Source organism: Phasianus colchicus, chromosome 6, assembly GCF_987193195.1.
Source record: "Phasianus colchicus chromosome 6, bPhaCol1.hap1.1, whole genome shotgun sequence".
In the NCBI taxonomy this organism is placed as follows: Eukaryota; Metazoa; Chordata; class Aves; order Galliformes; family Phasianidae; genus Phasianus; species Phasianus colchicus.
In genome coordinates this window covers 9,444,518-9,459,917 of record NC_143441.1, presented here as the reverse complement: position 1 = coordinate 9,459,917, position 15,400 = coordinate 9,444,518, and the positions used below count along the sequence as shown (strand labels likewise).

Sequence of the window (15,400 nt, the reverse complement as noted above, 5' to 3'; positions counted from 1 at the left end):
GAGGAACTTAAGGCAGCCAAGTTAAAGCTGAGCTGCTGAATACAGTTTCGTATCTTAAGAAAGTAAAATACATCAATAATAGCTTAGTTAACCAGACATTCTAGAATGACCAGTGTAAGTCATTAGCTAAAAACCTGATCATTTAAAAAAATGATAAAATTCGAGTTGGATGAAAATTTTCAAATGAAATCCTTTCTATCAACAGCACTGCAGTGCATCGGTTGAAAACAAGACACTAAGTGTGGATATATTCTCTTTGCACTTCAAATGGGGATGCTGACACATTCCACAGATGGCAAATGGAGAAGACAGACCAAGATGCATGCACATTTCTGAAGTCTCCTTCCCAACTAATTGCTTGTCTGTCAGAATTGAAGCCTATCTAAAGGGTTGGGTTTTTCTGAGTAAGCTTTTCTTGGATTGAATTTTCAAGTTATATCACAATGCAGTTCAAAAGGAAAAAAACAGTCCAGAAAGTCAGTAGGTGCAGCACTATACCATCATTAGTTGGTCTGGATCCAAAGATAAAAGTTTTCAGTCTCTCAAATCCTACGCACATTGACAGGTGGCAAATACATAACTGCCTTTTCTTTCTTGAGGGAAGAAACAAGGATTTTTCTCTCCTACAACCTTTTAATACATAAAATATTGGTTCAAATCTATTCTGTAATGTTCCATTCCTTCCCAGAGTTTTTGATCAAATAAGAACTGATGTTGGGCCATGGAAAGCCTGCTCCACATTTGTCTCTCATCTTGCTTCAAAGAGATCCCTATTGGGCCAGTTACTCAGAACTCCACTGAAACAAATGCAGCTATTATTCTGCAAGGTCTCTTGTTTTTGTAAAATACGATCTTTTTCTTCTGGTTGCTGCAACTCTGATTCTGGCTCCTTAAATTGCTTTCTTTTTATGGTAGTGATAGGAAAATCTATCACTATTTTTATGAGAGTCCAGAAATTCACACTGAACTAAAAATCACATGACAATCATTTTTTTAATTTTTTTTTTTTAATGTGAAGCAGTAGGATTCAGAAACTGCTAGCCTAGGCCTCCTGCAATTCAGCTGAACGTGTCCGAATTGTTTATACATATTTCACATTTCTGAGGCTTTCTTCCCTGCTATACAAACCAGATCAGCTGTACGTATGAACCAGGTTATTCTCTGAAATCTGGAGGGTGAGACAGTAGGTCCAGAGAAGTGCCAACAAACGGTGTGTGTGCACACCAACTATTTCCCTCTGGGTTCTGAGAAAGGGCACTTTCCTAAAAAAACATATTTTGTTGTTAAACAAACCAGAACGTTTCATTTCTTCAAGGAATGAAGGCAGCTCGTTCCAAACAGCAAATTTGTGTTTTTCTACAATGGCAGCTTCTGTCTTTTGGAAGCCTGGAGGTCGCACCAACAGAAAGCAGCGCCTGCTGGGGTAGGCAAAACTGAGGAGCAGAGCCTATCTGTCTTCTCTGTGTTGTATGCGGTATTGTGGCTGCTGAACAGACGTAACCTGTAGGCGCTACTGACAATACTGCCCTTGGCTCTGAGCGTGGTTTTGTGCTGCCTCCACACAGCGCGCGTTACTTTAAAGCGCTCGGCTCGCTGGTAGGAGAGCTGCAGATCCCAATCTGAGGCTGGAGGAGCAGCCCAGTGCTGGGACACCACAGCTCGGGAAGGGACGGAGTAGCGCTGGAGCCGCGGGAGAGCCCGTGCGAAGACTCGAGACCGGCTGAGGACAGGCCCACCCACGGCCGCCATCTCGCCGTCCCCTGAGGCGGCCACCTGGGGCGGGAGGGAGGAGCCGCCAAGCCGGGAGGGAGGAGGCGGGGGGGGGGGGGGAGGCGGTGCGGCGCGAGGCCCCACCGCGCAGGGGCGGTGCCGGTCACGTGGGTTCGGCGGCGGCCCCGCCCCGGCTCCGGCGGAGGCAGCGGCGGCGGTGCGCGCGCGCAGCCCTTGCACCTGGCGCCGTCCTCGGGGCTCCGCGTCGCCAGGACAACCGGCCTCGCCGCCGCGCCTCTGCCATGGTGAGCCCGCCGCAAGGCTCTCGGCCCCGGAGCGGCACGCGGTGTCTCAGAGGCTCGGCCCGGCCGCTACGGGGCCCAGGGCGGGGAGCGGCGGCGCGACAGGGCGGTGCGGGGCTGCCAGGGCGTGGCGGGCTGCGTGCGTGTGTGCGGCGTGGGCTGGCGGTGCTGTGTGTGTGTATGTGTGCGTGTGAGAGAGGAGCAGCGCTGTGTGCGGGCACTTCCACAGGCGTGTACGCGCTGGGTGTGGCCGCGGCCGTGTGCGCGCTGCGCTGCACAGACGCGTGCGGTCCGCCGTGCGCGCCGAGCGGCCGCGGGTCGTCGTGCACATAAACATGCGTGGCGGTGGGTCGATGCGTATGCGCAGGTGGATTTATAACCACAACAGAGCCGCGGTGCGTATGCGGTGGGCGTGGGGTCGGCTGCGTCGCCGTGCGGAGGCGGCGGAGTGCCTCTGTGCGGGGCGAGGCGGGAGCTGCGTGCAGCAGGTGGCGGGGAGCCGAGAGCGGCCTGCCGGGCTGGGGAGAGCGGCCGGCACCGGGTTCGACTTCGGTGTCTGCTGCCCGATCGCTTTGCGGCGGTGGTTGCGCGCGGGGAAGGCTGCCAGGCTTTCATGCGTGGGGCAATGCGGTGTTTCAAGGCGGAAGGTTGGTTTTATGTGATTGTGGGTGTCCTGTTTGGGGTGGAGCGCCAAGCCCCACGGAGGGAAGCGGGATGCCCCTCTGTGGCAGTGTAAGTTGAATTTTTCTATTATGCTTGCACAAATAACGCTCCTTCTGTCTCTTCCACGCCTTCCCTTCTGTGCCTTCCCAATGTATTTTGAACCTGAGCAAAACAACCTTGAGAGGCGAAACGTGAGGAGGAATGATAATATGGGCAGCCAGCACTTGCAGCGCACCTCTCTGTAGCATTGTGCTTTTAGAGTAGACAGATTGGATCGGCAGAGGATGTAGGAAATATCTGTTGCTACAAGGAATAGCAATGCCTGTGAGTGTGGCTACGGTGTTGGTGAGATGATTGCAATGCAACTTGATAATGTCCCTCTCTGCATTGGTTTTCCATCACGCGCGCTACAGGGCTTCTGTGATGTGGAATACCTGGAAAGCTAGTTTAATAAAAACAGTTTTGTTTCATGTTGCAGGTACAGAAACAAAAAGAATAAGATATTTGATAAGGTGTTTCACAATATACATAAATATTTTACATTAACTCAATTCTGAGGAAGGTGAAAAAGGGATTCATTTTGACCAGATAACACGAGACATTTCAATATGGGGAATATTTGTGTATCTACAAATTCGAAAGACCATTGGCTTATTCCTTGCTTATTTTGACAGACTGCAATAGAAGACTATTTTAGCAATCTTTGTTAAAATTAGAGACTACGTGGGGTTAGCAGATGTGGAAAGTTGAAACTGAAGTCAAATTTTGACTGAAGCATAGCAACTATTTTTAGGTTAATGGAGTAAAGTAGTACTAATCTTGGCACTGTGACAGTATTGATCTGAATGCCAGCAGAAGGCTATACATTAACAGTACTTCAGCTGTTTTGTCAATTAGAAGCTAGAATAACAGCATCAATGTCATTATAAATTACCAACTTGTCTAATCGTTCTGGTAATATTTCTCCTGAATCAGAAACGCACTTGAAAGGGATATGCTAAGTATGACAAAACCATATTAAATTGTGCAATCAAAGAGTTCTCACTCTGAGTTCAAACAGTAGCCTAGAGCTAAGTTCAGACAGTACTCACAACACTCATTTGCATTCTTTCTAATAACCTTTTCAGGAAGGTGATCAGTGTACTCCATACATTTATTTTTGTTTTAGCGTACTCCAAAAAAATGATAGAACCTCTGATCTTCCTTGAGCAAGATATATTGAGCAACTCGATTTGGACATAACAGGGTTGGAGTCTAATCTTCTGCCTGAGCTTCTGTAAAACAGCTTTCCCACTTGAACTTTATAGCATGTGGTGGGAAACCTTAATTCTTTGTAAAACTTCAGAGGTGAACACAAACAGTGATCTCTTGTGTTTTTCAGAATGCAGTTCTTACATTCATCACTTCAAAGTCAGTATGCACTGTTATAATAAGAAAAGACAAATTACTTTCCTAAGGAATAGAACTCAGAGCACACTCCTATCTCCTCTGTCAAATCCATGTTTATTTTTCAGGATCAAGAAATTACTTGCCTATTTCTGTTGACATTTAAACTCATTCTTGAGCTTGAAGATTTTTTTACTGATGGTTTGTTGAAGATCAAGTTTTTCTCAGTGATTTTTCTAAGAATACATCATGCTATGAATGTCTGGAAATCTGAGTGTAATGTTATTCCAAGACTGCACAGAACCAAGTGGATTATTTTTGAGGCAAAATGAGTTTTGATCACATAATCCCTGTGAATGATGCTGTGGTGAAATCTGCCCTAGGATCACTTTCAGTATTTTTCATTAGAGTTACAAAATTACCTGAATGGTCCAAGGAAAGTACCTGTCTCAGCTATTTTCAACTTACTTTGCTACTTCCATCTGAGTCCCCAGTGCTTAAGGAGGGATTTGTCACTTATTATCTAACCTGCTCAAGAAAAGCAAGTCCAGAATCTATAAACTGCATGATTTTCCCATCTCCTTCGCTGTCCTGTCAACACTCTTCAGTCTCTTGAGTGATTCCATCTGGGTTGTTATCTTCGCCCTGGAGAAACTATTGTATTTATGGAAGAGGAGGGCTAGAACTGGTAATGTGCCCCTTTCTGTACTTGCCCATTTATGACTACTTAGAACCACAAGCTGCTGCGTGGCCTACAAGAAAGTGCATAACAGCAGCAGCAAGATATCAAACATTAAAATATGGGCTGTGATTGACAGTATACTCTATCCTAGTGTTCTTCTGTCCTCTTCTTCAGCTAGGAGATAGTAAGTCTATCTTCATTGCTTTGATTACTTTGAACCGGTTATTGAGTATGTTCTCTAAACTGAAATCAATAAGGAGACAAGACATCAAGTCTTCATAAATGTGAAACTCTACCAGCATGTCATGCTCTTCTGTCATCAGAAGTTGAAATTGAGGTCAAAGCTTCACTGAGGAACAGTGTTATCAAATCATGACTTGATGTAGTTATTACCTGGATGTTAACAGTCATAATATCTGTGTGTGTACAGTTCTGAAAATGGTCTATAATCTACTTCTGATGCAAAACTATCAAGGTTGTTTATTTCCAAAGAAACTCAAGAGCTGTAAGTTTTGGCAAATAGTAGCAACTAAGTGAACATCCAGCTTCTCCTCTAAAGCTCAATTGCCTTCCTTCCCTTTAGCAGTTTAAAGTGTTTTGGAAATGCTACTCTAATGCTATATCCCAGTCAGTTGTAGTTGCCACACAATCCTGGAGATGTATGTAATTTTGTCTCTTGCAACTGAAAACTCGTATTAATTACACATTATATATATGATGTGTGCAGTAGCAACACATCTTGTGTCATTTTTATTTTCTGGTTCATACTCTGGGGAGATTGTCTGGCAGAGGTTTGCTCTTCATAATAAAAATTTCACACTTGGTGCTAAGAAAAACATCAGTTCTGACATAGTGTTTATGATGCAGATCGAGCGCTGCTTTAAAACAGCTTTGTAGAAGCTTTAGAGTCATTTCTATGATGAATTACATCTTCTAATATGATTTTGAAAAACAGTTATGCTCAGGAAAAAAAAATCAGTATTCAAAATTTCTCTCAAAGGTGTTTAGAGATTCTGCTTTAGCCATACAAACAGAGCTTAAGCCATAATTACATCTACAATGTGAACTGGTGTCACTGGAAATATTTGAAATATTGGAAAGATTTGGCCTTCAAGACCAATGGAGGACTGTATCAATCCAAAGAAGAGTGGTGTAAACTAGAGAAGCAAACCTGCAGAGGAATTTCTAGGTTTGTATGCTGCTCTCCATTGCATTGCAATCAGTGTGTTAGTTTGTAAGTTAAAATACTGGAGACTAGGAATAAACCTAGTCATATGTATGGCACTAAAAACAACCATGGGCTGACATGATGATTCAGAGCAGGAATTTTGAAAGATGAACTCCTAAGGGCTTTGATGAATCTGTGATTGGATTAAATTTGGATGGCTGGAACAGAAAGGCTGTCCACAACCAAATACCACTGTATTTAAGCAAATAGGTAACAGCTTTTCTCTCACACTGATTTTCAAAAAATTTATCACTGTATCAATGTCTACAATGTTCATTGCAGCACGATTCTATAGGGTGTGTGAAACCAAGAGACTATTTTTGCCACGAGATGAATTTTAGTGTGATTGCACAGTCCCTGTGAATGATGCGTTGTAATTTGTTTCAGTCTTTCTGCTTAGAGACTTAGAGTTACTTGAATATTCAAACAATCATAGAATTGCTCAGGTTGGGAAGGCTACCTTTCTCTGGTGCTCTCTCCTTGGAACTTTGCAAATTGCATTTGAATCTATTTAATGCTGGAGAAGGATTTGTTGCTCACCTGCTCAGGAAGGCACTGAAAGATACAGAACCTGAAAATGCATCATCCAGCTTTGTGATGGGCTACAGTCAACACAACTGTTTATCTACTTATTTTCTTCCACAGAAATTTGCCCTTGAAACTTGCAAAGCATACTAGCTGGGTTTCCCCACAGCCTATTTTAACAATTAAATCTGAAGTTGAAGGCTTTGTTTTCAAAGGAATAACCTATGAATGCCTCATCATATACTTTTTTGTTTGGAAATGTATAATCTTAAAAGAGGAGTAATGAAGAAGAAAGTAAAACGCAGTCCTTAAAATACTTTATAGAAGGAGGAAAAAAGACAAAACAAACAACAAACCACCACCAGCAACAAAACATACAAACTGCCTGAAGAAAAGATTTACCAAGCATAGTTGTATAACCAATGAATATACAGATGTCATAATTTTGAAATGAAGAGAGTTTGGCTAAGCAAGTTATTATACCAAAAGAGAATAGATAGAGTGCTTACCCTTGTCCTGGGCTCACTGTAAAACTCCAAAGGAGGGGTCTCCAGGAAGAGATCCTTCCCCACTGGCAGTCAGCTCTTAAATGGCTCTAGGAGAGGTGCAGCCAGGCTCCACCCCCTCCAGCAGGGCAGGTGAATTGCCTTCACCTGTGCTCCCATGGCTGACTCATTGATTGCCTCAGGTGATCAGTCAGAGGTTCAGGCCCTGATTCAGGGGTTCCCCCACACACAGTAGGTGACTAAACAGGGAACTCCTCTTCAGTAGATAAGGTGGAACCTTACCAAACCTAGTTTTTTCATCTCTCTATGTGCATTTAAGGTGTATTCTGAGATAGAGTTGACAGCTTTTTTTCTAGATTTCTTATTGTTCAAGCAGTTTTTTTCCTTGAGCCAATCAGCCTTTAATAGTCAGAGATTAAATTAACACTAGATTATTTTTCCCTCATTCTACAATCATTTACAGAAATGTAAAATCAATTGGCATACAGAGTTTTAGGCTAAGTAAGATTATTGCAAGAAGATAATAAATGGAAAATGCTTACCAATGTTGTAGGCTCACAATATTCTCCCCCAAGAACGATCTCTAGGAAGAGATCCTTCCTCAGTGGCAGTCAGCACTTAAATGGGATCTAGGAGAGGTGCAACCAGACTCCACCCCTTCCAGTAGCACAGGTGAATCGCCTTCACCTGTGCTCCTGTGGCTGACTCAGTGCTTGCTACAGGTGGTCAATCAGAGGTTCCGGCTGCGATTCAGCAGTTCCCATACACTCGTGTACTTTGTGTTTCTTCTGCCATCTCTGGTAGTGGTTTGAACAAGACATTTCAGAAGAAAAAGGATGAACTAATGGATCAGAATCTGAACAGAGAGTTAATTGTCTCCCATGTTGCTCCTATCTCTAAGTGTATGAAATTGAAGACTTGTTTCATGGGAGAAGCAAAACTTGGAAAAATTTTATTTTTCCAAACAGTAATGCAAAGCCTGTTTCTGTTGGTTAGGTATAGGGCTTAATTTGATATCTTACATCATGCAGCTACAAAACATCAGTTACAAGGTAGAGAGTATTGATAAAAAGCTATCTTTCAACTGAATTTTAGGCTTGCATTTAATGAGGTCAATCTGATTCTGCCAGCCATCAGATTTCCCCTTTGTTATTCTTAACAAATCAGTGTAGGAGCTACCACATTCAAGTTAGCTGAGGACAGCCTGCATCTCCTGAAATATTGCCCATGGTACAGGAAAAAATTCTGCATCTTTGAGAGTTTGTTCTGTGCCTCTTTGATTTGTTTCAGAACTTACAATGAAATAACCATTTGAAGAAATGTCACAGCACTTTAAATAACAGTGGTGGTGAGACAGCAGATTGTGCTAGTCTGCTTAGTACGTGGGGCTAATTCAGAGGATTGCTCTCTCTTTGGTGACTTTCCAGGAGAAAAGGCAGGTCTTGCTTATAAGGATAGTCAGCTCAGCTCACAAGCTTGGGTATCCTGCTTATTGAGCCTTAATAATTACTGCACACAGTCAGATTAAGCCATACTCTTAAAAATGCTTGATAGTTCCAAATACATTTGGCCGGAAGTGGCTACTGTTCTGAAAACTGTGCAGGAGAGGGTGCTGTCAGCTGCTGGGTTAACTGAGAAGAAGCTGGGGAACACAAGGCAGCAGACAGGGTGACCTCAGGCACCTCCTGCTCCCTGCAACAGGGTATCTGAGTTGGGGTGGCCGAAGGCGTTGAGGCAGAGTTGTGGCCGCAGAGATGAGCGCTGACCTTCATCTGCTACTCAGTGCGTAGAGGGCCTTGCAAGAGCCAGGGTGGTGCCCTCCAGTAAAATGTCAGTGATGTGCTCTGAATGCCAGTGCTGGTGAAACGAGAATGATGGCTTTTTTTGGAAGAAAACCAAGCAGTAAATCGGGCAGTGTGGCTAGCTGCATCTGCCTGATGAGTTTTATTATGTTGGACAGAGCTTGCTTGGGGAAACTTCGAAAGGAGTATGGCCCTTATGGGCAGCCCTGGGACAGTGATAAACACTGGATAAGGACACAGAGATTCCTGGATATGCTTTGCCTTAATCTGTGAAGATGAGTTGTAATTGTTCATAGGACCAACAAAGAAAGCTTTCATATGAGCTGTTGTTTTTCATCAGGACATTTGTCACACTTCTGGAAGAGGAGAGTTCCAGTTGGCATCTGGCAGTGAGGAGGAAACTGAGGTCCTGCAGAAGATAGTGTGCTGTGCTCTGGGGAGAGTGGTTAGCTGCTATGTAAATGTGTGTAGAGTCAAAGCTGAAGGCAAAGTACAGCTGGAGCATGGCAGATAACAGTGTTAAAGTAAAAGGCTGCTGGTCTGATTGCTGTAAGTGGCAGTAGTTTGAGATGGCATTGCCTTTTGTGATGTTCATTTTTGTGTCCTTGATTGTACAGAAAGCTTTACCATGGGTTCTGTTGTCTTTGGTATCACCTATTTCAGTCCGAGTAGCAATGCTTATCCATTCTCCAGTCTAACACTGCTTTTGTTGCCTAGATACAGTTACATTTTGCTACTTAAGTGGTGCTAAATGATTCTCCTTGTCTGCCTTACTCTAGTGCATTAATTGTACATTTCCAGAGGAAGCACCAGATAGCAACTATCCTCTGACTATTAGGAAATAGCTTATAGAGTAACGTGAGATAAACCTAAATTTCTAATCAAGTATAACTATTTTCACTTCTCTTCCTCCTTCATTTTTCTCTTGTAGCTAAATGAAAAAAACTTTTTAGCATGCCACCAATTACATTAGAGTGCTCATAAGTTCCTCTGGGTAGCTGTCTTGGCTTTCTTTCCCCTATAGCAAAAGGTAGTTTCAGTTGCATGGTGAAGGCAAAGTTGTATGGGCAACACTTGAACAGTTCCACTGAGAAGGAAAGATGTGCTGCAGGTTGGTGGGACTTGCTTTGGGGCACAAAAGTCTGGGTAAAACCTCAGTTGTCTTTTGTAAGGATTTTCTTTTAAAACATTTATGGTGCCTCTTACTGCATAAGTAGTACTAAAATGCTGTCCTTGTAAGTGGAAACCTGAAAGACCTGATGCTTTTAACGTATGGAAATGTTCACAACTTAACTAGTATGTCTGCTGTGTCAACAGTAGGGAAAGGGAAATTAATGGATTTAATTCTAAACTACTGTCTCCTTTTGTGACAGTGACCCACCCTTGGGTTTTATTACTGGCTTGTTAAATAATTCAACCTCGTTGTCCATCCATCTTCTCTTTTTACTGATTTCTCCTTGGGGTTTCTGTTATCTTCTCTCCCAAACCTATGTTTACTCCAAAATGCTTGCTTTAGCATTCTAACAAGCAGAGTTGTTTTTGAGAACCTCCTTTTTAAAAGTTGGCATGTTGAAAATCCTCATCTACTCTGATTTCAGTGGAAATTAAATACATAAATATCTCTGTGGAACTAAGCCATAATGGCTGAGCTGCTAACAAAATGGTTTCATCTACTAAGGAAATAGTTCTTTATTGAAGAGTCAATTAAATGACAACTGAAAATGCATCCCTCAAAAACAAAAACAAAAAAAACCAACTTTCAACAGAATTAATAGCATAACTGTCTTTTGATGTTGAAAATATTAGTCACATGGAATTTTTGTATTATTTAGATAAACATGATAAACCAGAATGAATATTCCTTTGTTTGTTCATGGAGGAAAAATTATGGTTTTGATAATCACAGAATCACAGAATGGCCAGGGTTGGAAAGGACGTCAAGGACCATGAATCTCCAACCCCCCAGCCACACGCAGAGCCACCAACCTCCCTATTTAATACCAGACCAGGCTGCCCAGAGCCCCATCCAGTCTGGCCTTGAACACCTCCAGGGACGGGGCATCCACAGCCTCTCTGGGCAGCTGTTCCAGCACCTCACCACTCTCTCTGTAAAGAATTTCCCCTTGACATCCAACCTAAATCTTCCCTCCCTCAACTTAAAAGCATTTCCCCTCGTCCTGCAGTTATCTATCCTTTCAAAGAGTTGATTCCCCTCCTGTTTGTAGGCTCCCTTTAGGTATTGAAAGGCTGCAATGAGGTCACCCCGCAGCCTTCTTTTCTCCAGGCTGAACAAGCCCAGCTCCCTCAGCCTGTCCTCACAGGGGAGGTGCTCCAGTCCCCTGATCATCTTCGTGACCCTCCTCTGGACCCTCTCCAACAGCTCCCTGTCTTTCTTGTACTGGGGGCTCCAGACCTGGACGCAGTACTTGAGATGGGGCCTCAGGAGAGCAGAGTTGAGGGGAACAATCACCTCCCAGTCCCTGCTGGCCACCCCTCTTCTGATTTGCCTTCCGAGCCGCAAGGGCACACTGCTGGCTCATGTTACGTTTTTCATCTATCAAGACCCCCAGGTCCTTCTCCACAGGGCTGCTCTCAAGGACCGCTCCTTCCAGTCTGTATGGATGCCTGGGATTCCTCCGGCACAAGTGCAAAACTCTGCACTTTGCTGTGTTGAACCTCATCAGGTTCACCCAGGCCCACCTTTCTAGCCTCTCGAGGTCCCTCTGAATGGTATCCCTTCCTTCCACCATGTCAGCCACACCACTCAGCTTGGTGTCGTCAGCAAAGTTGCTGAGATTGCACTCGATTCCATCATCAGTGTCATAGATAAAGATGTTACAGAGCACCGGTTCCAAGACAGACCCCTGGGGGATGCCGCTCGTGACCGGCCTCCACCTGGACATAGAGCCATTGATGACCACCCTCTGTCTGTGGCCTTTCAACCGGTTTCTTATCCATCAAATCCACATCCCTCCAATTTGGAGATAAGGATGTGGTGGGGGCATGTCAAAGGCCTTGCTCAAGTCCAGGTAAATGACATCGGTCGCTTTCCCTTGTCCACCAATGCCATCAATCCATCATAGAAGGCCACCACATTGGTTCAAGCATGACCTTCCTCTGGTGAAGCCATGCTGGCTGTCTCAGATCACACGCTCATTCCTCATGTGATCAAGCATGTGATCAAGCATGTCATCCGGAAGACAGGTTCCTCATACCACAGTTCCTTGCCGTTGGCATACAAAATCATGTGTGTGCAATCCCATCAAAAAGAGATTGCTTCAACTCAATAATTCTGGTGTAAACAGGAGAGCTTTATCACTGTTAGACCACAAGAGAGTAACATGTGGATGCTTTTAATGCTAACAAGCTAACTGTGATGTATGGGGAAGTTATTTTCTGGGACTGGTGGTAATCATTACATTTCAAAATGTGGAAGAGGAAAGAAGATGAGATTATTCTTTTTGGATTTGATCTATTTACGCAATGTGTATATATGCTCTATTTATGCAGTGAAGCAATAAAAAGAAAAAAACAGTTCCAGAAGAAGCTTAGTGTAAGCAACTATCAGGTCTTAAGGAAATACTCATTTTCTAGCTCACTGTAACCAGTCTTTCCTATGTACAGAGATGATGCTACAATGGAAGATCAGGATTGTGAGAAGTGGCCCAAAAATGTGCAATTAGTTGTCAGAAAGAAGATCAGGTGAAGCACTGTAACAGGGTTCCATTGTAGGTCTGTGTTGTTTCCCTAACTCCTTTCAGCACACAGACATTTTCTGTATCTCCTGTGCTTACTGGAAATTCGGAGCTGGTTTTGGAGCAGCATTCTATTACACATGTTCAGTGTCACCTCTTCTCTTTCATTCTTCACTGATCTGTCATATTTCAGAGTTTTGTACAGTTAAAAGCACACTTCTGTGGAGTTTTACATACCCTGTCGTTAACGCGGTCAAACTTGCAATCAAGCGCAAAAGCAGGGAAAGAAGAAATAGTTCTTCTACATCCACAATTATTTTGTAATATTACTGCATACAGGTATTTTAAGGGCATGTCATTGTCAGTGCTTTCTAACTATAAGGAAAAATAGATTTGTCAAGGTTATTAAATATTTTCACAGCAGTTGATGAACACTTCCTTGGCAGGTTTTATCTATTCTTATTTTTTTCAAATAGAGAGGTAGCAAAGTCACGGTTTAAAAATTGAGTAGGGCAGTACTGTTTACCTCAGAGAGGTGATATATGCTCATATGGTAATTACTTCAGTAGCAAATTCTGTGATAAATGGCAGTTTCAGATCATCAGGAAATCTTCAAAGAAATACATTGTCCCCTTTGCACATTCTCTTTTGATTCCAGTTGCATACTGTCAAAATCACTTCACATAGTTTCATCTAAAAGACACCAGCACCTTATCCCATGTCTCCTCTTTGTTTGGCCAAAATCTTGTACTGAAGAGCTAATAAAGATTGGCACCGTCTTCGGACTTGCAAATGCATTATCATTCTAGAAGCTAATCTGCTTTTTCACTTATTTAAATATGCTAATTCTATGGAAACAATACTTGGTGGTGTGGTAACTGTAGCCAGCGCATACATGAACATGTAGAAGTGTATGAGAGAAAACAACTTTGAATCTGTTTCTGGCCTCATCTGCGACTTATGTTAGAGGCACTGTACTTTGTGTTGCTTACGTCTTATAAGTAGGAGTAAAAGCTGCTTTTTAAAATTTTTTACAGTTTAATTTGGATTCCTAAATGCAAACATACAGGTCATACTTACTTCATTTATTTAACACAGTCCGCCATTCCAACTTTAAATTCAAACTATATCTTATGTAAACAAAGATTATAGGCCTTTTTCCCATAAGAGTTGCCAGGAGTATGGTTCAGTTGTAGGTTTAGATTTTCAGCTTTCCCACAAGAGAAAAATACTAAGTATTCCCCAAAATCATTTGTAATGATTTTGCTTTTTAATGCAGAAGTTAAATTCCTGGTCCAGGCATTAGACAAACTAGCCAGAGAAGAAGCATTACTGGACCTGGTGCTCACCAGCCTTCATTAAAGAGGTTAAGATTGGAGGCATTCTGGGCTGCGGTGATCATGCCCTGGTACAGTTTGTGATCTTGAGGAAGATGGACCTGGCAAAATGCAAAGTCAGGACCCTGAATTTCAGGACAGTGAACTTCAGGCTTTGAAGGAATTGCTGGATGAAGTCCCCTGGGAAGTTGTCTTCAGAGGTAAAGGAGCAGAGCTGGCAGCTAATTAAGGATACCTTTCTGAGAACATAAGAGCTCTGACCGTCTGTATAGGAAAAAAAGCAGAGGAGGCAGGAAACTGGCATGGCTGAGCTGATTGAACTGGGAGTTAAGGACACACACAGACAGTGGAAGCAGGGACATGTGGCCTGGGAAGAATACAGGAATGCCCTCCAGATGTGCAGAGACAGGATTGTGAAAGCCAAGGCACAGATAGAACTGCACTTGATGGGGGATGTAAAAATTAACAGGGGATTCTACATGTACATTGTTCAGAAGAGACAATCCAAATAGAGTGTACCCCCTCTGATAAGTAAGAAGGGAAAACTGGCTACAACAGACATGGAAAAGGGTGTGGTACTCAGTGAGTTCTTTGCTTCAGTCTTCACTGTCAGCCAAGCTTCTCATGTCTCTCGTGTCTCTGAACCTCTATGTGGGGCCTGAGGGGGCAAAATCCCTCCCACTGTAAGAGAAGAGTAAGTCTGAGACTGATTTGTAAGACTGGGTGTTTATAAATCTATGGGGCCTGATGATGTGCATGCCAGGGTCTTGAAGGAGCTGGCTGATGTGTTTGCCAAGCTGCTATCCATTATATTTGAAAAGTCCTGGCTATCAGCATAGTCCCTGGTGACTGGAAAAAAGGGAAACTTTGCTCCGATTTTTAAGAAAGGGAGAAAGACATGAAGAACTACAGACCAGAGAGCCTGGGAAGGTCATGGAACAGATCCTCCTGGAAGGCATGTTAAGGTACATGGGAGACAAGGAGGTGATCCAAGACAAGCAGCATAGCTTCACCAAGGACGGATTGTGCCTGACCAATCTGATGGCCTTCTACAATGAGTGACAGCATAGGTGAACAAAGGAAGGGCAACTGGTGTCATCTACATGAACTTCTGCAAGGCCTTTGACATGATTCTACACTACATCCTTATCTGTAAATTGGAGAGAGATGGCTTGGAAGGTCAGGTGAGCAATTAGTTGGAAGGTTACAGCCAGAGGGTTGTGATCAGTACATAAAGGAAGCTTATAAAAAGTAGGGAAATCAACTCTTCACATGGAAAGATAGTGATAGGACAAGGGCAATGATTTTGAACTAAAAGAATGGAATTTCAGATTAGATGTTGGGTAGATTTTTCACTGAGATGATAGTGAGATGCTGGTGAGGCTGCCCAGGGAAGTTGTGGGTGCCCCATCCCTGGAGGTGTTCAAGGCCAGGTTGGATGGGGCTGTGGGCAGCCTGGTTTAGTGACTGATTCAGTGGTTGGCAACCCTGCCCACAGCAGGAGGGTTGGAACTTGATCTTCGACATCCCTTGCAACCCAAGTCATTCTGTGATAGTTCTATGA

At 43.4% G+C, this 15,400-nt stretch overlaps 1 protein-coding gene across 1 annotated transcript in view; it reads left to right on the top strand.

The window, feature by feature from the left end:
• The first annotated feature begins 2,107 nt into the window (after positions 1 to 2,107).
• Positions 2,108 to 15,400, top strand: part of FBXL2 (F-box and leucine rich repeat protein 2) — a 51,125-nt gene continuing 37,832 nt past the window's right edge. The window contains exon 1 of the mRNA XM_090142388.1: positions 2,108 to 2,407. Coding sequence (XP_089998514.1) covers positions 2,348 to 2,407 — 60 coding nt within the window. The 5' untranslated portion in view covers positions 2,108 to 2,347. The remainder of the gene's footprint in view (positions 2,408 to 15,400) is intronic.